We start from the raw sequence: 21,621 nt of genomic DNA, 5'->3' as shown, positions 1-21,621 counted from the left end.
TTTACCACAAACATTCAGAACTAAACACCAGCAAGGTTATAGTTTTACAAACAAAAGCAGCAGTTGAATGAATAAATAAACACCTAGATGTTAGCAAATCATTTCATTTTACAAAAGAAATGCCTTTTTGGAAGGAACCACCGATATTAAACGCAATTAATCTCATCACATTCATGAAAACAACACTTGACACAATAAACGACTTGTGGCTAGACTATAAATATTCCTCAACGTTACATCAGCCGTTAAAGAGTGGAAAGCACGTCTACATTTCATTTAAAAAAGCTACTTCAGTGGGAAGGCACTCGCCCTAAACCATAGCAGCATCCCATCTTTTTGTTTAAGGTTTCTGTTCTTAGCTTTAAAAACAAGTTTGGCCTATGTGTAATGTGCAGAGGAAACCACCTGCCAATCAACCGTGGTCAACGTGTACACATTACATTTTTGCAAATAGTTCTCTTCATGGTTCTCTGATATTTCACATGTTTCTTTTGTAATATCTGTGATAAGAAAAATAGTGTCATTAGTTATCTGAGACAACATGATTTCAGTCCTTCTCATCTAGTTCCCACATTTACTGTGTATGCCGATAACAATAATAATAATCACACAATTATAATAATATAATAATAATAATAACTATATAAATGAATGAAATGCAGTGTTTCCTTTACGATGTTTCCAGCAGCAGTGCTCTGGTTTCTGTGGTTGCACTATGTCGTGTGGTCGGGCCCACAGAGCTTTAGATGGATCTCCGATGGAGCCATTAGTGCTGGGCTGCATTCCAACAGCCACCATCTCATGTGTTTTAGATGGATCCCCGATGGAGCCAGTAGTGCTGGGCTGCATTCCAACAGCCACCATCTCATGTGTTTTAGATGGATCCCCGATGGAGCCAGTAGTGCTGGGCTGCATTCCAACAGCCACCATCTCATGTGTTTTGCTCAAAATGTAACCTACTAGGAAAGCATGCAAGTGCACTATGCGCACAACCACATTATTTTGGCATTATATAATCAAGTACAGTTTTAAGTTAGCAACTTGTAGCCATCCCTCCTTCTGGGTTTCATAATACTATTGCTTCTGTTTTATACAATCTTATATGGAGGCTACTTATTATTAAAACCTACTTTTAGTCTATGTCCATTCCTACCATAATTCCACCATTAGTGTCATCATGCATTTTTTTCTTCTTCTAGCTCCTAGAATACTATTTTGCCATCAGTATTTTCCACCAATGCCAATAATGAGGATGTAACGATTGAGCAGGGTGCAGTTGGGGGCACCCATGATATTAAATAAAGTAAATAGCATTTGGGGTGCCCAACATAATTTCTAATAAAAACAAATGCAGGGTTGACTGTAGTCCAGCCGCTGCGCTGGGCCACTGCTGGATGCATGTAGGGAAACACTGAATTAAAGTCACAAAGGATGCCAGCAGCACTACAATAGAAACGTCATAAAATGATTGCCCTGATGTTGAATAAAAATGACAAAATAATAGAGCTGTCAAAATGTCCTCCTAATAGCTCTGTACAGAGATGACTAATTCACTTTGATATCAATGTAGTTATCTATGGGTCATAACTTTAGTTCCTGTCATCTTCATAACCTAATTTTCTATTCTTTTTTTTGGGTGGGGGGGGGAGGGGTTACAATCCAATTCACACACAACATACACAGACATACTATTGGCGATAGGCAAGGGTGGGGCACAATGAGAACACAGAGTATCAGTAGTTACTGTCTGTTAATACAACCTTACCATGTCACTCTTTCAACATTGCTAGCATTATAACCAGAAGTCACGACTGCAGTGGAAAAGGTACAAACTGCAGCTTTAAATAGGACGCACAGGATCTCTGCACTGGATCATAACCACAGGAATGGGGTTATTTTAACTATGTCTGTATTTAAGATGAAATGGGTTCTGAAATATAGAAATAATGTGGTCATTGAAACAGTGTCTGCAGGTCTCACCTATAATTAGGATAATCTGGTGATTTAGTAAAACTTCTTCTTCAGTACCTTATATTAAAATAGTTCTAAATACATATTTGAATCATGTACCGTTTTCTTCATTAATAAAGACATTAGTTGACAAGTATCCATTTGGTTCAAAAATGTGCAACCAAAACTCTAATTATTTAAAAGAAAAAATATAATTGACTAAGGTAAACATCAACACTCAACAGACAACATTTTTCAGACAAAAGATATTTGGATCTAGAATTAGCGAGTCAGCGACAGAAGAATTACACATTTATACCCCAGCTGACATCACATACAGGAGCAACCTGACTGTATACTGTGTGTGTTTCTGTATGTGTATATGTATGTATGTGTGTGTGCGTGTGCGTGTGCGTGTGCGTGTGTGTGTGTGTGTGTGTGTGTGTGTGGGTGGTTGGATCTGTGTGTGGGTGTGTGTGCGTTCTTGCATGTGTATGCTTGTGTGGCATCTCATTAAAGTTGCAATAAGTAACATTTAAACTAGCTTCAAATTTCAAATTACCTTGTCAATGCTGATCAATAGTGATTTCGATAATGTTATCAATAAAATCACATCCTGTATCTGATATAGTCTACAAGTAAAAATAGCTGGCCAAACCCGTACCTCTGTCTTTGTTTACTATAACATGTTTTCTTGTAAACAACGGGGCGTGTCTAATCTGATTATCGAATCGCCCAAAGCCCCCCCCACCCCCGGCCAGCCGAGCAACGCTGGGGCGCATCAGACAGTTGCAGAGCCAGTTAACGAAAGCGTGAACCGAAAACTGTTATGGAGTTTGTTTTTATTCTGAAAGACTCCTGCCTACTTACTGGGAAGAGCTCAATCTTACACATTGCGACTTTAAATTTCTGTGCTCTGTTGCTGCAAAAGCTAATACGTAACATCAAGGAGGAAAGGAGTTTCACTTGTTTTCAATGAGCATCTGAACCTTACACACTAGCTCTCGGGCCAGAGGCAGGACCTGCTTGATGTTGTGGTGCTCGGCCATTTCTGGAAACAAACAAAACAAGTGACTTGCTGTAAATGTATAAAGACATAAACAAACAAACAGCTAAACAAAAATTCAACAACACTCACAGATTATCAAGAGATTTGCAGTGAACAATGCTAATGTCTGTTTCCTGCAAAGTTATAGAACTTCGGAAATAGTATAGCCGTGTAAATAATAGTAAAAAAGTATGAAGCTCCTTTATTTTTCTTCCAGCTAGGCTAAACTCTAACAGCACAAGATGGCTGCATCCAAACGCTGCGACTTGACGTTGTGGTAGTTTACATGGTGCATATAAGCCCTTTATATTACTGTACAGCGCAAGCAAATATTATGCTGTAATTCACTTCCTCCTGTATCGTATAAACGTCATAGCTTAAAAAATAAATATCCATGTTTCCATTTGTGCTTGTGTCAACTGGGCAAGAACCCGAGCACGGTTTGGATACTGCATACCATGCTACTGAGACCGAAAGGATACACATACATTTAGTGCCCTGAAATAACAGTGGAGCTGAGGTTTGCAGCCCGGGGAACATACCGTTGAAGAACTTGATGATGTCGGTGAAGTCCATGTTGTTCTCCAGGATGATGTCCCGGTAGATCTCCACAAGCGCCAGGGCGATGAACAGGACGAAGTGACCCGAGGACGCGTACTTGGCCACCCAGATGGTCTCCCACACAGAAAACACATCGTCGTACACCAGCTCTGCAGGGACAAAGCATCAAGAGAACCCCAGTCATCTCCCGCCGCCTGCTGTGTGAACCCCTCCCAGAAGATAGGATTCACAACAATCTTATTGTAACGATTTGTGACTCGTGTGAATATGTACTCGGTTCATAATTTCAAGATGCCTTTTTTGTTTTCATTGCATTAGATTCTGTAGACTCCTGGCGTATCTTCATTCATCTCATTTTACAATGCCGAGGTTGACTAGTGGTTGTGGACAATGCTGCTATTAATCCAGACATGCATGGTTTCACCAATGTGTTCGCTACTTATTCGGCCAAATACAGCTTTTGATACTTTATACTTCAGTTAGCGCACGGAAGACACTTTAACTCCACAAGATTATATGAATTTATAAGATGCTCCTGAGGGAGCTGTGAAACCGTGGAGAGTGAGATTTTAATCAAAATCGGTGCCCGGTCCTTGGAGAACGGCCATGGCTGTCTCTCAGTCTGGCATCAGGTCTACGGCGGGAGGAAACCTATCTGCCGACCTCTCTTGAAGTCCAGCAGGAACCAGCGGTAGCAGAAGTAGAAGTGGGTGTAGTCCCCGTTCTGGTGCATCAGCTCAAAGAGCTCAGAGTCCAGGATCTGGGAGGTACAGAGAGATAAAAGGCAGTGTGGTGAGTGTCACCCACATACATGCGACCACGACAGAGAGACGGCCCTGAGAGCACAAGAACCAGGACACCAGGTGTGGGGAACAGCGCTCTTCACCTGGATGAGGGAACGCATGTTGGCGAAATGTGTGTCCATCGCGCCTCCGTGTGGGAAGTTGTGATTCATCCTCTTCATGAGCTGGGTGAAGCAGCTGAAGGCCATGGCCTCTGGCGAGCCGTAACAGCACAGGGTGGGTGGAGAAGAGACAGCCTCAGGTGTTGTGTCAATGCAAACGGTCGTCTGACAAGCCAGGTGTAAACACATGGTGGCACTGTAATGAAACTGTTGACTCACCGTCGTCCAGGATGACCAGGAGAGGAGCCAGCAGGTCACACATGCCCTGCACGTAGCCCACCTCCAGGTGGCGCCAGATATAACTGACAACAGGCACATTTAAGTTATTCCTCTATGTATTTGATAATGGATGGTTTGTTAGTAATAAGATTTAAAGGTTTCAATTGTTATGTAACTGCGAAACGTTGGGCAAAGCAATGCGGAAACCATTTTTATTTGTTTTTACCTGCACATGATGTTGCGCAGCTTGTCCAGGTTGGCGGGGCTGAAGTAAATGTAGTTGCGGTCGCAGCGCTGCACGTCCTTGTCGATGCGGTGCAGGTTCAGTGTGTACAGGTCCAGGAGCTCCTGCTGCAACACGGGTCAACACAGGGCCGGTCACTACACAGCTCACACCTAATCCAAGGCGCCTCCTGCCACCACACGGCTGCCATCCACCCACCATCAGCTCAGGGAAGTCCTGCTGCTGGAGTTCAACCCTTGAACTACGCTGTTAAATATAATCGGTTTGTTTCAATTCATATTTGATCAAATGGGGTAAACGCTCAGAAGGGTGTGAACTATAGACGGTGATGTTTTAAAGGTCCCATATTTTACCACCAGGTGTGGGTATGATTAGCCGTTACAAGGCGTTTTGAAAATCTTCCTCTTCTGACATCACAAGTGGGCGTGTCCACCTAGATCTGTGACGGATAGATGAGCAACGTTTGCTACAGTGCACTGGGTAGACTGACCATCTAGCACACATCTAGGTGGACGGGTCCACTTGGGATGTCGGAAGAGGCAGATTTTCAAAACGGCTTGTAGCGTCTTGAAGGACAGGGCGTAACGAAGGTGCACACGTACGGAGTAGGCGGGCTTGGACTCGACCGGGGAGGACACTTCATCCTCGGCCCCCTGGGTCTCGGCCGGGGGGTCGCAGGGGGGGTAGAGGCTCTCCATCTGGGGCTCTTCAGACAGGGTGGACCGGGCTCCCTCTGGCCCGGCCTCCCCCCGCAGTTCCCCTGAGGAGGACCAGCCCTCACACCGGCCCTTCCCGTCCCACGGCCCCGTGGACACGCTGCCTTTGGGGATGTCCTCCATCTCTATGGCCGACGGGGACTCGGACTCCGAGTCGCTGGGAGCCCGGGGCCCCCGGGCGGGGCGGTAGGCCTCCGCTGGGCACGGCCCGGTCAGGAGGAGGCTCTTGAGTGCAGCAGGGATCTCCGCCTCCTCCGTCTCGCCTCCTGCGACGACCTCGTCTCCCTCGGTGGCCACCAGCTCTCGCGGTGCCCAGCTGTCCTTTGCCTCTTTGGATTTGAACTCCCTTGTCTGTTCTGGCCCAGCGCCTTCTTCTCCTTCTGCGTTCCTGTCGGTGTCCCCCTGAGGCACTTGGCTGGCCGCGGCCTCGGACTGGGAGGCGTCCTTTGGTGGCGTGGGCTCTTGGTCCTCCCCCTCCACTGTGTCCGTGTGTCCGTCTGGAGCCTGCTCTGCCCCGGCCGCACCCGGCTGCTCCCCTTCTCCTTCAGCCCGGGCCTCCACAACCCCCGGCGCTCCACGGCTCTTCCTCCGCTCAGAGGGCTTCTCCTCATCTCTGAGGTCTCCCGACGTGACGGGTGGGTGAACCGCCAGGGGGTCCCCAGGGGTCCCCCGCTCCGGAGGGGGGGCGGCGGCGGCGGCGGCGGCGGCGGCGGCGGCGGCGGCGGCGGCGGCCCGGGGCCCCTGGTCGGGCACGCAGGCGCTGTCCTCGGTGCTGAAGGAGACGTCCGACAGGCCCGAGGTGACGGAGAAGTTGCGGGAGGACGGGTGCCCGGAGTCGGGGGAGCTGACCCCGTTCTGGAGCACCCCGTTGGGGACCCGGGGGGCCTGCTTGGCCCCGGGGCCCTTGGTCTCCGCCTCGGCCTCGATCTGGTCCACCTCTTCCACCGACTCAAAGACCTGCAAGAACAAGTCAGAGGGGAGCGGGCTGCTGCAGGGGGGCGGCGGGGGGCCGCGGGCCCCTCGGCGGAGCGCTGGCTCCACACACTTAGCGGACAGGGAAGACACATAGAGAGGGATGTGGAGGAAACTTAGCGAAGACGCTGCACAGCGCACGGCATGTTAAAGGTGACATCTTATACCACCAGGTAACAAGTGGGCGTGTCCACCTAGATGTATGACGGACAGATGAGCAACGTTTGCTACAGTCCACTGGGTAGGCTGGTAGACTGATCATTGTAGACTGATCATTTTTGTGTGCAGATCTCCAAAACGGCTTGTAACGGCTAATCTCACTCAAACCTGGTGGTATAATAGTTCACCTTTAAGCTGAATCATGCAATAAGCAAACCATGGAAATGAATGCACAAAGAAAATCCTAAAACAATTTCATGTATACATCAGATTTTGTACTCCTGTTATGTTAAAATCTAATTACAAACAGTTACAACTCGGCAATAAGCGCTGTAGAGCATCAAAGGCATTTCCTGCTATGGGCGCTAGAATCTTGTGTGTCCATGTGCAATCATTGCGAGGTGCATACCGCAATTACAACCTTATCCTGATCCTGCAGCCTATACTACGACATGACAAACAGCATGGAGGTATATCACACATCATCTCACAGGGTGTAATACCTGGGTGCTGCTGCTGGAGTCACTCTGCAGACGGGCCAGACTCTGCTGGTCAGAGCTGCAGCTCTGGGAAGACTGGAGGAGAGGCGGAATCACAATGACTTCATTACTCTGATTGGACCTCATTGGAACACTTCTTGTGCTGCATGCAGACTGCGCCAGACACTAGGGACACTCAGTAATAAAAAGTAGGGTGAAACCCTGAGCTCTCATTTCCCCTCTGTCTAGCAATGTTCATGACGGCCTTATAATGAATCACATTAATCCACATGGTGTAATTGTCATGGTTTTTCAGGGTAAATCTTGACTCAATCACCAAATGAGATTGATAGGATTGGTTGATAGGAAGGATAAAGGATGAAACGTGTCAAGTGCTTAATCCACCGAAAAAACGCACTATACGAGGAACAATGGACTGGTGAGCATGGACGCATTACGTACTGTTCAACCTAGCCAGGCGATGATTCTCTATGAGTGTTGAAATAAGATTGCAGAGTTGATTCTAGTGTCCTCCTCACCATCCACTCGCTGTCTTATTGAGAACTAGTTTGGTTTTTGGAATCGATTGCATCTCGATTCCAAAACGCTCTGAACAGTCACTCTAAGAGAATCCCTGCTTGATACGCGGCTCACACACAGCTGGGACACTGGGATTGCTCGCATAAAAATGACATATTCTGCTGGTGACTTATATTGTTGTCTTTTACCTTCCTGTATCAATCTTCTATTTTCAAAGCGCGGTGTGTGTCCCCATATCCTTACCCACATGTCTATAAACAATCAAACATTGTCACCTGAATTTCCCCATCAAAGTAGCAAGATCAGCCACATGGCCTAATCAATCTCAGCCTGCATTGTGATTGGACAGAACGCCAAGGAGACACAATAAGTGGTCTAGGTAGGCAGGTAGGATGTTTCAGATACAATTGCCCAGACACCCCCCTTGCTTTGTATTGGTTGACAACCTGTGATGTACGAGCAAAGAACGTGACTTGGCACCACCTCGATAACGGTCAAGACCCCTCACGTGTGTGTGTGTGTGTGTGTGTGTGTGTGTGTGTGTGTGTGTGTGTGTGTGTGTGTGTGTGTGTGTGTGTGTGTGTGTGTGTGTGTGTGTGTGTGTGTGTGTGTGTGTGTGTGTGTGTGTGTGTGTGTGTGTATGTATGTGTACGTGTATGTTTATGTGTATTTGTATGTGTGTGTGTGTGTGTGTAAACTGTGGTGGCTTGTTGTCAACATCACCACAGTTCCCTGATGTGTGCATGTGTGTGTGTGCATGTGTGTGTGTCGGGGTACTTTGGTGGTGTTGACGGTTGTCAACACCATCAAACGGTTGTCAACACCACCACATTTCCCTGATGTGTGTGTGTGTGTTTGCGTGCGTGCGTGCGTGCGTGCGTGCGTGCGTGCGTGCGTGCGTGCGTGCGTGCGTGCGTGCGTGCGTGCGTGCGTGCGGCCCCTGTTCCACACCTCGTTGCTGAGGGTGGAGTCGCGGTGCACAAGCGGCTGGCTGGAGCTGTCCACGCTGGCCCCGGAGCACTTGGCGATGGCGGCCGCGTGCTGCTCCTTTTCCCGCTCGCGCACGATGGCCTCGCAGCCCAGCCACTCGCCCATGGTCCGCTGGTAGCCCGCCTTCACCTGCTCGTCCACCTGGCCGCGTCGCAGAGAACATGTCCGTTAGGACGCAGCAGAGCGGGTCCACATGGGTTGTTGGTGTGTGTCTTGTTACTAGAAAGCTGCGGTCAAACCTAATAACCCCGCCCCATACAAAGTTTCCTTCCTCTCTGCTCCCTCCCTCCCTCCCTGTGTTTCTTCCGCCATTGGCAACGGTTGCATTCACGTGCCTGTTGCGGACCTAAACAATCAGTGAAGAGATGCCCTGATGAGGCAGGAGCGGCATAAAACGGAACTAGTATCAAACAGATGCAAGCGCGCAGTCACAACAGATCTGCTCGGGGCATTTCACTCACTCGCTCAAAGGTCAAAGGTCAAACACAAACCTCCTTCCTTTCAGGTTCGGACATTGAAAACTGGTAGTGACCCAGGAGGAAAGGCCACACTTCCTTCCTCAGCGACGGCTCCACACCCCCAAAGTAGACCAATCGGAGCAGCTCCTTCTCCTCATAGGCCTGTGGACGGCACACATGTTTTTAGGGGTCAAACAGGACTAGGCATGTTACGGTACATTTAGCAGCTACTGAAAGACTAGAAAATGTTTGGGTTTTGCCAATGCTAATGCTTCAATGAACTTAGAACCCATTAAATCATGCCATATTCTGAACACTTACAAAAAACATTTCTGGATAGAAAAAGGCAAAGAGACCTTATGCCCTGCCTGGTATCAAGACAGTTGCAAAGTGGACCTCCTGGCTCTCTAGGGATGCGGCCTACACCTGATTGTCTCAATCTTGGTCCACTGCCTAGTGTGGAACACTGAAACCGTCTTTCATTAGTCTGTAAGAACACACACACACTCAGACACCCATGTGCATGGCGGAGGTTTGGTACTGGGTTAGGGCTACCAATTGATTTAACAATAATCACTAATGGATTTTCTACGGCTACTCTCAAGCCCTGACTAACAAAAAAAATCTACTGGTTAAGTGATTCATTATATTTAATAGCGGGAGCTTTGTATTGATCTTCTGCATCTGTGTCACACTTCATAATTTGCTAACAAGTTCTTCGTATTAGAGCCTTTTAAAAACCTATGGTGTTTGCATGTGCTTTGCACCTGAAATATAAAAAATAATTGTACCGTTAATATGAGATGAAATGTGGTAATAAATAGTGCTAATGTGGCGCTGATTTTGTAATTAAAGGCTTGTGTTTACCAGGCACACTCATCTGATTTGCAGTAGCCAACACTTAGAGGAGAGGACTCCACGATTGACAGAGGATTAGTCACGCCTCGCGCATACTGTTGCGTGTGACTAATAATGAGGCCATGATTAGCAGACGATGAATATGGATGAGAGTCAGAGGTGCAAGAAACGCAAGAGAGAGGAAGGGATGGAGAGAGAAGGGGGAGAGAAAGAGGGAGGGAGAGGACGTGGATGTTTACGGTTGCGTGTGGGTGCGTATGTCTGAGCATGTGTGTGTACAAGTATGTGTATTTGTATGTGTATGAGTATGTGTATTTGTATGTGTGTGTGTGTCTGTGTATGTCTGAGCATATGTGTGTGGATGCGTGTGTCTCTGAGTATGTCAGAGCATGTGTATGTGTGCATTTGTGCATGTGTGTTTGTATGTTTGTTTGAGTGTACGTGTTTGTGTGTAAATGTGTGTGCATGTGTGGGTGTGTATGTGTATGTTTATGACTGTGTGTGTGTGTGAGTATGACTGTGTATGACTGTTTATGTCTGCGTGTATATGTGTGTGTATGATGGTATGTTTGACCACATGTATGAGTACGTGTATGACTGTGTGTGCGACTGTGTGTGTGTGTGTGTGAGTGTGACTGTGTGTGTATATGACAGTGTGTGTGTGTGTTCAGTGGGCGTGAGAGGGGGTAGGTACTGGAGGCTCAGAGGTGGAGCGGTCGCGGGGGCGGTGCCAGACTCACGGTGCGGTCCTGCAGGAAGAGGCGCCACACGCGGGGGGTCAGGCCGGCGTTGGCGTCGGCGGGCGCGTCGGGCTCCACGATGGCGTGGTTCACCAGCGCCGAGAGGTGTGTCCTCACCGTGGACAGGTGGCGGCAGTACGCCAGCCCTGCACGCCACGCGCCCATCACAGTGACAAAGCTTTATTAGCACTTTGCATTCACGACCGATCAAGCATTCGGGGTCACCCATACACCTTCATGCTTTCTATTTAAAGTCACACTTTTATTCAACAGTTTTCAGCTGTGCTTACATAATTGCATAAGGGTTTTCTAATCATCAATTAGCCTTATAACACGATTGGCTAAACAATGTACCATCAGATCACAGGAGTGACGGTTGCTGGAAATGGGCCTCTGTACACCAATGTAGATATTCCATAAAAAATCTGCCGTCTCCTGTCATTTACCACATTAACAATGTCTAAACTGTATTTCTGATTCATTTATTGTTATTGTCCTTGAAAAAAACATTGCTTTTCTTTAAACAATAAGGACATTTCTAAGTGACCCCAAACTTTGGAACGGTAGTGTAAGTACTTATGCATTAAATAAAAGTGCTTTCAACACATACTGTTAACCGGTAGACTAATAAAACATGATGTGAGCGAGACATTAAAAACTATGAGCAATGTTAATTTGAAAGGTATAGGCTGAAAGCTTATCAGGTGTTTCGGTTAATTTCCCCTCTGGGGAATAGTTCTTAGATGTCAAACTGAGCCCGATCTGTCTAAATGTATTTCTTTCTGCGTGATTCGCCCTGGCTGACATTATCCTCGTTGTTAATTATTCAGAGTTGACCAATGCTGTAGGAGTCTGCTTGCCAGGATTAGGCTAAAAAGGTCAATGTTTATCCATGGATCTTTAATCAGGCCTATTAAGCTTTTGTTCAATGTCTCAGAAAAAGAATGATCGGGCAGGACTTTTCCAGTAAATAAAACCTCTAGATTATTATTTTTTAAAGGTTAAAGGTTCTAATCCAAGAGAGCGGGGTGAAGACCAAAAAGCCTCTGGCGCAACTGGATAGTTCGACAACGAATCAGAGCAACGGATTGGCGACACACGACCTGCAGCCATGTAGAGTGTTCATTGAAATGCCTGAACGGCGCTCCCATAGTGCGCAACTCTGTGCAGTCATCGTATCAAACTCGCCACGTATCAGATAAACGCTTGTGATGTGAGTGGCCAAACCCGGGGCGTGGGGTGGGGGCCACACGCATATGTCAGAGCAGATCAAAGCATGAGCTGGCAGGTTCGTCTGGTTCCCAGGCTCACCGAGCTGCGCATCTAAAGGGACGGTGGGCAGATCATGGTGGATCATGCTCATGTTTTTTGCCTCTATTCAGACTTTCTGGGGAGGAAGTAGCAACAATCATCCAGAAAAACCCTGGGTTATATTATCAGTACCCCCTTCACATCCCTGTCCACGGGACATGTCTCTGAGGGCTGGGTAAGGACGATACCCCTTCACATCCCCCGGGACATGTCCGTGATGGGCTGGGTAAAGATGATACCCCTTTACATCCCTGTACCCGGGACAGGACCCTGATTGGCTGTGTAAAGATGATACCCCTTCACATCCTGAAGATTTTCTGGCAGCGAGTAAAAAGGCCATTACTGGCTCAGAAAGACTATCCCACTGCTGGCCTCTTCGTCAGTATTGTGAAACACCTGCATCTTCTACAACAGATGATCTATTCCATATGACCATAATCCTGAGTCCAGATGAAAAGAGGTAGTTTAATTAAGCATTTAAGGGAGATTCTTCATAATTATTGTATCTGCGTGTCCCATGAGTGATTAAAATGATGCAAATTTTCCTTCCTCAATTTACTGATCATCCAATGACCTCATGTACGTTCCTTTGGTTATTTGATATCTTATTAGCTTTTTGCTGACTTTGTGTATGACGTGATACATTTTAAAATAAAGCAGAAGAAACGCTTGAAGGAACCAGAAGCAGACTTACAGCCGTAAAACGCCCGGGAGATGATCTGGTTCTTCATGTTGTCACACAGCAGCTTAAGAGGGGCCCTGAGGGACCATAACAACAGACATAAAACCGCTGTTTACAACCAATCCATACAATCCATGTACAAACTCACCCTTACCCAAGGATACACCATTACACAATACATCCTTACCTGAACATACAACATACAATAACCTCTATTTTTACCGTAAAACAAAAATACAATGGCTCTCTCTTCAACCTACATTAAAGGTACAATAACCCTCATTTCAATCTGCCACCAATTAAAAACACAACAAACATACAATTCTGCTCAATTCAAAATGCAACCCACATACAATAACACCAATTAAAAAAACAAAACACATTCAATAATGTGCAATGCCGCTCATTTCCAAATACAACACACAGAGAATAAATCCCCTAGTCTCTAACATACGACTCACCAATGATTGAATGCTGTTTTTAATAGCATTGTTATTTTTCTATAGTGTAACATTGGCAAACAGCAGGCGAACACTCTGCAGTCTGTATGATGAATAGCGTGCCGTGCATACTGCACACTACGACACAACCTGAATATACTGCTCTGTTACCTAATTGATATCTAATTTGTCCTATTATTTGACTAATATGAATCATATGACTATGATAAGGCCCAGGATTTGGTTATGTTTTGTAGTGTCTTCATCATCTCCATACATCCATCACCCGACACCACGCTGTTCATTGACCAGCAGCACGGGACAATGGTTGTAGGACAGATGTAGACCCCGCTACCTCTGAAGGTGGTGCACGACACAGTCATTCTAGATTGACTGTCAATCTAGATTAAATGCGTCGTGCACCACCCCCTTCAATCTAGATTGACTCGCCTTCTTGACGAGAGAGAATCTTAAGCGCCAGCGCTGTCTAGTCATGTTCTTAACGTCTACGCAAGCGGTCATCAACCAATACAAAGGCAGCACAGCATACGAAACATCCTCACACTGTGCCTAAATTTTGCGCTAACTCTATGACTCTAATACTTTGCAATTCTACATGATTAAACGCGGCATTATCCAAAGCAATCAAAACCGGTGCACCTCAGTCAGCCCGTCTCCGCCCACTCTCCTACATGACGCCAACCCTTGATGTGGGGGTAACTCGGAACCAGTATGTGGGTCACATGGCAAGCGGGAGTTCTCTAAACTGCCACCGTGCAGGCGGAGGGGACTGTGCGCTCGCTGTGCCTTTAATGTCAGGCGTTTCTCTAGCAGTCCTGGATTCTGAAAGGGTTGTTGATTGGGCCTGTCGCTGTGGTGTCAACAGGGCCAGAGCAGGAGTACACATGCAGCCGCTGGAAGGGGAGGAATGAATGAATGATGAATATATAGATAGATATTTATCTAAAGTATATACCGCTCGTGGTTGCAGCCGTCCGGCGGCGCCCCCTCCGACAGACTCCGGGGGGAGCAGGACGAGCAGGAAGCCTTCCTCAGGGTGGGCTGCCACAGCGGAGCACCCTGCTCCATCAGGTCTGGGGGGTTCACTGTGACACACACATACACACACACACACACACACACACACGTACACACACACACAAATACACATGAACACACATGTACACATACATTACATACACATGTACACACACACAAGTAAACGCACACATACACACACACACACACCCACGCACACACATTCTCATTAATGTCCCTCAAATGACTATTAGGCTTTTCAATTAGCGGTTCGACTACAATCTCAAGAAAGATTCCCCAAGCCCCTCAGTGTTCCATCATTGCTTTGGAAAACCAATTCAAACTAAATTAGGATCTGATGGTGGCGTTTAAGAGAAGTATAGCACGAGCTGGCAATGGATTTCACATTAGCAAACAAGTGGGCACGCCGGAATGGATTGGGATTCACTTTTGGAAAATCATCTAATTTAACATAGACAACAACAGGAACATGTGAGAACATTTTGCAGCTACACCTGTCATTCAGCTGTCCCCAACCATGCGCAAAACTGATGATTGGATTGTAATTCAGTAATATTGAGTGGGTTTGGGTGCACGTGTGTGTGCGTGTGTGCGCGTGTGTGCGTGTGTGTGTGTGTGTGTGTGTGCGTGTGTGTGTGCGTGTGTGTGTGTGTGTGTGTGTGTGTGTGTGTGTGTGTGTGTGCGCGCGTGTGTGTGTGTGTGTGTATGTGTGTGTGTGGGGGCGGGGGTTAGTCTTTGATCACATAAATAAAGCTCCCCAGGGGCACAGAGCACAGCTGCCAGAACCGAAGCACTCTGACACAAACTGACAGGCGGACGGACAGAGCGACGCTTTAACCACATTACAGCCATCTCCTGGGGGCGGGTCCTTCACACGGCCCCAGTACAGCCGGGGCCACAAAGGCCGTTCTCCTCAGTCGGAGGGGCAAGGAGGACCACAGGGCGGAGGGGGAGGGGGCCACAGCCACTGGAACAAACACGGGTGGTACGTGTTACCCTGGGGAGCAGGCCGCCGCCACGGGCCACTGGGGTGCATGCTGCCATGGCAACCAGGGTTGGATTTAAAGGATACCTCACCAAACTCTGATTGGCTGTTGGGAAACAGGATGCGGAAGACGTAGTCCGTGGCCTCGTCCTCCTCCTTGTCGGACACCGACTCTGATGATCCCGATACGGGAGCGACCCGGTTCCGGAGCTTAGGAAACACCTTCCCCTGGGGGACGAGGAACAGGGATGATGTACCCTTCTGTGCCTACCCTCCTAGGTGACAGTTTAGGATGTTTATAACATGCAGGCACGGCTGGATTATATGCCCATGTTGAGTAGTTTTCCTAGCTATCAACAATTCTAACTTCTTCCCAGATCTCATAATATATTATATAATATATAATCTGATACATAGATATATCCACCATCTCTCAGCTATCAGAATCAGAATTAGAAACCCAAGCCGTTAGTTCTTAAGATAGTAAGCTAGTTTTCCAAGGTACATAATAAAATCCTTCATGTAATAATGAGTTATAACAGTCTAGTCTGCTTGGCTAGTGTTAGCTCGTAGCGGGAGCCAGTAGCTGTGTGGGTTGTGTCTGCGATTGTGCTTTCCCTCCGGATACTGAATCCTTGTTCCAGGCTGACAGACACGCCTCCATGCACACCAGACACACTTGTTGCTGAGCCAGAACGCCAACACGAGAGAACTTACTCCTCTGCGTCTCACCAGCCATACACTGTGATCGTATCATCCCATTTGGATTGTTGTTTTTAATCAAACAATGAATCTCAAGGGCATCATTGTTACGTTTTTTTACGAACGAATATGGCATGGATATAGCTCTTCCCCAGCCAGTGCAGCACCTTAGAGACACCTCAGTGTCTCTAAGGTCGCCAGGAGCAGCTCATGGGCACTTAGGCAGTTTTGCCGTGAGGTCGCACCAGCAGCGACCTCACGGCCCCCCATTCATGAGCGGAGAGTGGTTTCCCAGCTCCCATTGGCACTGACCTTTCCCCTCTGGGACCAGAGAGGGGGGTCCAGCTGGCCGTGGGGCAGCAGGCCGGTCTCCAGGCAGGAGAGGAACTGCAGCAGGTGGCCTCCTTTAGGGAAGCGCAGCGGGGGTCTCTGGATGCCGTCCTGGCTCACAAGCACCACCGTGCCCCCACTGTCCACTGCAGGAAGAGAGAACAACACCACAGACATGTATTGCTATTAGGGAGCAAAGTCACCTGACCTCGCAAGACGCCGCAAGTTGGTCGTAGTGCTGAGCGGAAATTTTACTTTCACCAAATCGTTTTTGAAAGTACGGCCAACATATCATCATCATCATCAAAAATGCAGTTTGTTGTTCTTTTAGAGAAAATATACCGTCTAGTTCGTCTGATACTGTCACGATGGCGGATCAAGACACTGTTCCGCATTAGTGTATTATCTTATTCCGAAAATGTTCCTTAGGCTTTTGAATGCCATGGTAGCGATTGGAGGTGTAACGATTATTAACGGTTTGGGTCAGACCTTGATTTCTGAGCCAAGTTTCGGGGCACATCTCGTCATACCTCGAGGGGTTGAATCACGGCACCTTTGTGATACTTTCCTAGTACCACAAAGGTACTAGGAAAGGGTCTAACCTAACCCTAACCCAAAATAGTACAAAATAATAATGGGTGCACAATAAAACATTGGTATCAATCCTTCAAACAGTATGTGTTATAATGACTGATATGAAATGTGTCACACCGTAGCGTTTTAATATAAGTGTCTGAGAAGCTTAACCCCAACTCTGACTCAGACATCAAAGTAATTTGCTGCTCACACGGAGCTTCCCCATCGTCCCTCCGTAGCGTTGCACCATAAGTGTCCTGGGAGCCTGACCCTCCCTCCGTAGTGTTACACGATAGGTGTCCTGGGAGCCTGACCCTCCCTCCGTAGTGTTACACGATAGGTGTCCTGGGAGCCTGACCCTCCCTCCGTAGTGTTACACGATAGGTGTCCTGGGTGCCTGACCCCCCCCCCCCCCCCCCTCGGACGGGAACATCAAAATCAACGGCGGATCAGAATGAGCTCCACCCATCTGCACATCCATGCACACCGTGGCGTTACACTATAGCTGTTTGAGGAGCTCAACCATCTCTCGGATGCCATGGTCCGAGAGAGGAGTAGGAGAGTATACCAACAGGTAATTGTACGGCCCGGGAATAATGCCATATTGCAATGGAAAAAATCGGTATGTTTCCTTTTGTTCATCTAAAGCTGTGTTTCCTATTTATTGTATCGTCTAACCACCCTACCTTCCTCAGTGTCATCTAAATGGTGAGCTTCGTGCTTGGGTCAGTCACCTAACCATTGCAGACGTGTCGTCTAATTATTAACCTTTGTGCTTGGTTTAAACCGGTCATAAGGGAGAGGGCATCGCCTTATGCATTCTTCTGCTTGATGAGAACACATGCAACTCTGTGTCTGGGGTTAACATTACCGGATTTGATTATTGACATCAGCAATGTGGGGAGGATGTTTAAATAGCTCTGTCTAACTGTATTCTGGACTCACTCTGCTAGAGAGGAGTCTGATGTATGCATGCATTAAAAAAGGTTCATTGTCTACAACTATTGTGTGCTTTTTGCATTTAAAATCTCTTCTGTCCTAGACACAATATCTCCAGAGAAATTGCAACGACAATATGCATTCAGAGCAGAGTGGAACGTTTGGTGGCAGACCGGCGAAAAATAGCATTTTCACGTCCGGACAGAACTGCGACTGGGGCCCGTGGCCCGCGGCCGTGTGCATGGTGGATTTGCTCTCGGTTTCAGAACCGTCACACTCTTAAAAGCAAAGTACCGATGCTGTTAATCAAAGGCAGCAGACCCACCCAGTTGATGGCAGTGCAGGTAGACAATCTCCTGCAGCAGAATGGTCATAGCGTAGTCCCAGTACACACTGAAACACACACACAACACCAGGTGAGACTCTCTGCTGTCACCGCTACTAATGAATGTGGGTGCAGGAAGAGCACAAGTAAAACCCAATCAGAAAAGTGCATTTCTTAAAATAGAGAGATGATGCGCTGGAGAAAGCAGCGCTAGACACAAAAACAAAACCAAAGAGAATATTTTGATAATTGGAGGCACTTGACGGCATCTCAGTCAATAAGCCATCTGGTGACTAGGCAGCAGAGAACCGGCCCCATCAACAGCCTCTTTGACTCCTGGATGAAAGGTTGTTGAGTCACACAGACATATTGCATTATTCAGTAATAGTCCACGGTTATACAAGCAGCAAGGAACATCATTTGGACGCCGTGCCTTCATTCCATTTTTGCAGAATCATTTGAATTCCAGCCTCATCGTTCTAAATGCGACATTTATATGGATTTATTCAGATTTATGCATAAGCATCCCAGTCTGGTCTTTCTAAATACATATATATATACAGTATATATGTATGCATATGAACCTGAGTTTAATCAGGATTCGGAAAGTCCCTGTTATTGAAAACCCCAGTCTTGCATGCATTCACTGTTTGTTTGCAATCCCTCACAAATCATTTTAAAGTGGCAATTCAGCGTAGGGAATGAAATCATGGTAAACCCCAAATAAATGGATTAAAGGAAGATATTTCTCAATTTCTAGCCTTGAAATTGCCGAAAGAAGCTTCACGTGCATTTTTCCTGAAGCAGGTTTATCCTATTAAAGCAGTTTTTACTGAAATCACATCTTCACATTAGAGCTCACATATCCATATAGTATTAAACATACGATACATATAGTATAAAATATACACATATACAAAATGTAGTTGGCTACACACGTAACAAAATGCAACCCAATTGGTTGATAACACCAGTCAGACAACACCAGTCAGACAACACCAGTCAGACAACTGTTTTCTAAGAGGATGACAAGGCATGGTAGCCTGAAACGGTCACACAACGCAAACCAATGCACCCTCTGTCTTCATTGCTTTTCTGTTGTCGTTGTTACGTGACAGCTATGACCCTGTTTGGTAGTCGGTACCCGTAGTAGGTACGGGCTGCGCATGGATCATCGTCTTACCTGTGCTCATAGTCCAGGTCTCCCACAGATCCGTTCATTAGCTGGTTGGGCGTCCACTTCAAGGTCATGACCTCGGCGGTCTGGTGTAGAGAGAGGTACCCTGGAACGGCCTCCATGTCGTCTCTCTGAAACCACGATGGACACGTTGGCTTGGCTTAGAAATCAAACAAAGAACTAATAATGGATGCTTTCACCCTTTTACATAGACCCAGATCAAAGTTGAATAAAACGTGTACATTAATTAGCTTTTCATCCTTTAGTGTTGGATTAACGGCTTGCTTCTGTTTGTTTTGTCTCTTTATGGTTGCATTCAAAACTTTTGTCCAGAACCGTAGATTCTTATTTCACGAAATGGTTTCAGATCAAAACATGACAATGTCCATGTTATTATCCACATGTACAGTAGATATTGCAGCCCTAGAGCATCACTACTTACTGCCTTTCCACATTTTGGGAAACACTGCTAAGCCCCTCCGATACGACCAATATTTAGAGACTGAAATGCACACAAAGTCCAAGTGGGGCTTAGTGGAGGTATTCGCTCAGGTAGAGCGGGTGGACTTGTAACCGGAAGTTTTCTAGTGTCGAGGTGTCCCTGAGCAAGACACCTCACTCTTACTGCTCTTGACGAGCTGGCTGTCGCCTTCCGTGGCGCAGTGTCAGTCCGTGTGTGAATGTTTGAATGAATGGTCTTAAGTCGCTTTGGATAAAAGCGTTTGCTAAAAGTAAATGTCAATGACTGGTGAAATGCGTGGTTGTGATGCGTGAGGCGTTACCGGCTGGACCAGGACGTTGTTCTTCCCAAACAGCAGGGTGGCTCTGTTGTTCTGGTGCAGGGACTCAACGTAGTCGCGGGCGGACGGCGAGGGGGAGGGCCGCTCGTCCATGCTGCTGCTGGAGTGCCTCTTCTGGAACTAGCAGGGGGCGAACAGACCGTATTGTTATACACTATACATGGAAAGAGAGCAGGGTCGGGATCTTGCCTGTATGCTATATGAATGAAAGTAGGTGTGGGAAAATGCAGAGACCATAGGGGGACTCTCTGCAAACAGCTGTCTAAACTCATATCACAGAAATCCCCCCGCAATGGGGAGCTTAGAGGGTCGTGAGGAGCGCTTTCAACGGTTAAATGAGGAGGATCACTCAGTCTCTGCTGGTTGTGCAACCTCACCTGTGCACACATCTCCTTGTTTGAGAGGGCTCCCGATGTGCACATTCCCCACTTTGACAAACCTCTCCTATTGGACGTTCAACAGGGTTCAGGGCTCACTAGAGAAGAGGCTCCATGGATTCATACATTAAATAATCCTGTATTCTACATGACATTTCCTGATCTCTTTTCTTGGTAGTCTAAAGGTGCTTGCACACCGCCGCGCGGCAACCGCCCTTATAACCACCTCACTCCCGGAGGGTTCAGCGCGGCGGTGTGAAGGGCCAGGCGTTTTCAGAAGCGGCTGCTGCTGCCGCCGCCGGGTGGCTGCCGCCGAAAGTTTCAACAGGGGGAAAGCTGAGCGGTAGGGTCAAATCTGTGCGCGTTCACGTGGGCGGCAACCGTTTCCCGGTCAACAGCTGCTTTTGAAACCGCCTCCCCTCTGCCGCCCTTCCCTCATTGAAATGAATGGAGGCGGCGAGTTGCCGTGCGGCGGTGTGAAACCGGTGTGTAGTACTTTCCATGACACAAGGAGCAGCAACAGAATCATTATCCATGCAGTTATTATCCTAGCAGTCATCATCCTGATTGCCATTACCATAGCTGATATTTCCCTAGCACTTTTTATCCTAGCTGTTATCCCAACAGTAATTATCGTACTAATCATTATCATCCTAGTGATCATTATCCTAGCAGTCATTATCCTAACAGTCACTATCCTAGCAATCATCATCCTAACAGTCACTATCCAAGCAATCATTATTCTAGCAGTCATTATCCCAACATTCATTATACTAACAGTCACTATCCTAGCAGTCATTATCCTAACAGTCACTATCCTAGCAGTCATTATCCTAGCAGTCATTATCCCAACAGTCATTATCCTAGCAGTCATTATCCTAGCAGTCATTATCCTAGCAGTCATTATTCTAGCAGTCATTATAGCAATCATCATCCTAGTCACTATCCTAGCAATCATTATACTAACAGTCACTATCCTAGCAATCATTATACTAACAGTCACTATCCTAGCAGTCATTATTCTAGAAGTCATTATCCCAACAGTCATTATCCTAGCAGTCATTAGCCTACCAGTCATTA

At 47.0% G+C, this 21,621-nt stretch overlaps 1 protein-coding gene across 1 annotated transcript in view; it reads right to left on the bottom strand.

Moving 5' to 3' along the window:
* Window positions 1-2,710: 2,710 nt before the first annotated feature.
* sgsm1a (small G protein signaling modulator 1a) overlaps window positions 2,711-21,621 on the bottom strand; it is a 37,153-nt gene continuing 18,242 nt past the window's right edge. Inside the window, exons 8-26 of the mRNA XM_056593298.1 lie at window positions 20,147-20,284; window positions 19,371-19,495; window positions 18,188-18,255; window positions 16,330-16,493; window positions 15,408-15,543; window positions 14,248-14,365; window positions 12,844-12,908; window positions 10,839-10,984; window positions 9,274-9,402; window positions 8,744-8,923; window positions 7,277-7,348; window positions 6,398-6,599; window positions 5,529-6,262; window positions 4,909-5,033; window positions 4,683-4,765; window positions 4,446-4,555; window positions 4,223-4,319; window positions 3,541-3,708; window positions 2,711-3,001 (exon numbers count right to left, since the gene is read on the bottom strand). Of these exons, the coding sequence (XP_056449273.1) occupies window positions 2,913-3,001; window positions 3,541-3,708; window positions 4,223-4,319; window positions 4,446-4,555; window positions 4,683-4,765; window positions 4,909-5,033; window positions 5,529-6,262; window positions 6,398-6,599; window positions 7,277-7,348; window positions 8,744-8,923; window positions 9,274-9,402; window positions 10,839-10,984; window positions 12,844-12,908; window positions 14,248-14,365; window positions 15,408-15,543; window positions 16,330-16,493; window positions 18,188-18,255; window positions 19,371-19,495; window positions 20,147-20,284 (2,949 nt within the window). The 3' untranslated portion in view covers window positions 2,711-2,912. The remainder of the gene's footprint in view (window positions 3,002-3,540; window positions 3,709-4,222; window positions 4,320-4,445; window positions 4,556-4,682; window positions 4,766-4,908; window positions 5,034-5,528; window positions 6,263-6,397; window positions 6,600-7,276; window positions 7,349-8,743; window positions 8,924-9,273; window positions 9,403-10,838; window positions 10,985-12,843; window positions 12,909-14,247; window positions 14,366-15,407; window positions 15,544-16,329; window positions 16,494-18,187; window positions 18,256-19,370; window positions 19,496-20,146; window positions 20,285-21,621) is intronic.

Source organism: Gadus chalcogrammus, chromosome 6 (assembly GCF_026213295.1).
Source record: "Gadus chalcogrammus isolate NIFS_2021 chromosome 6, NIFS_Gcha_1.0, whole genome shotgun sequence".
NCBI classification, from domain to species: Eukaryota; Metazoa; Chordata; class Actinopteri; order Gadiformes; family Gadidae; genus Gadus; species Gadus chalcogrammus.
The sequence above is the reverse complement of the archived record's forward strand: the minus strand, read 5'-3'. Positions and strand labels throughout refer to the sequence as shown.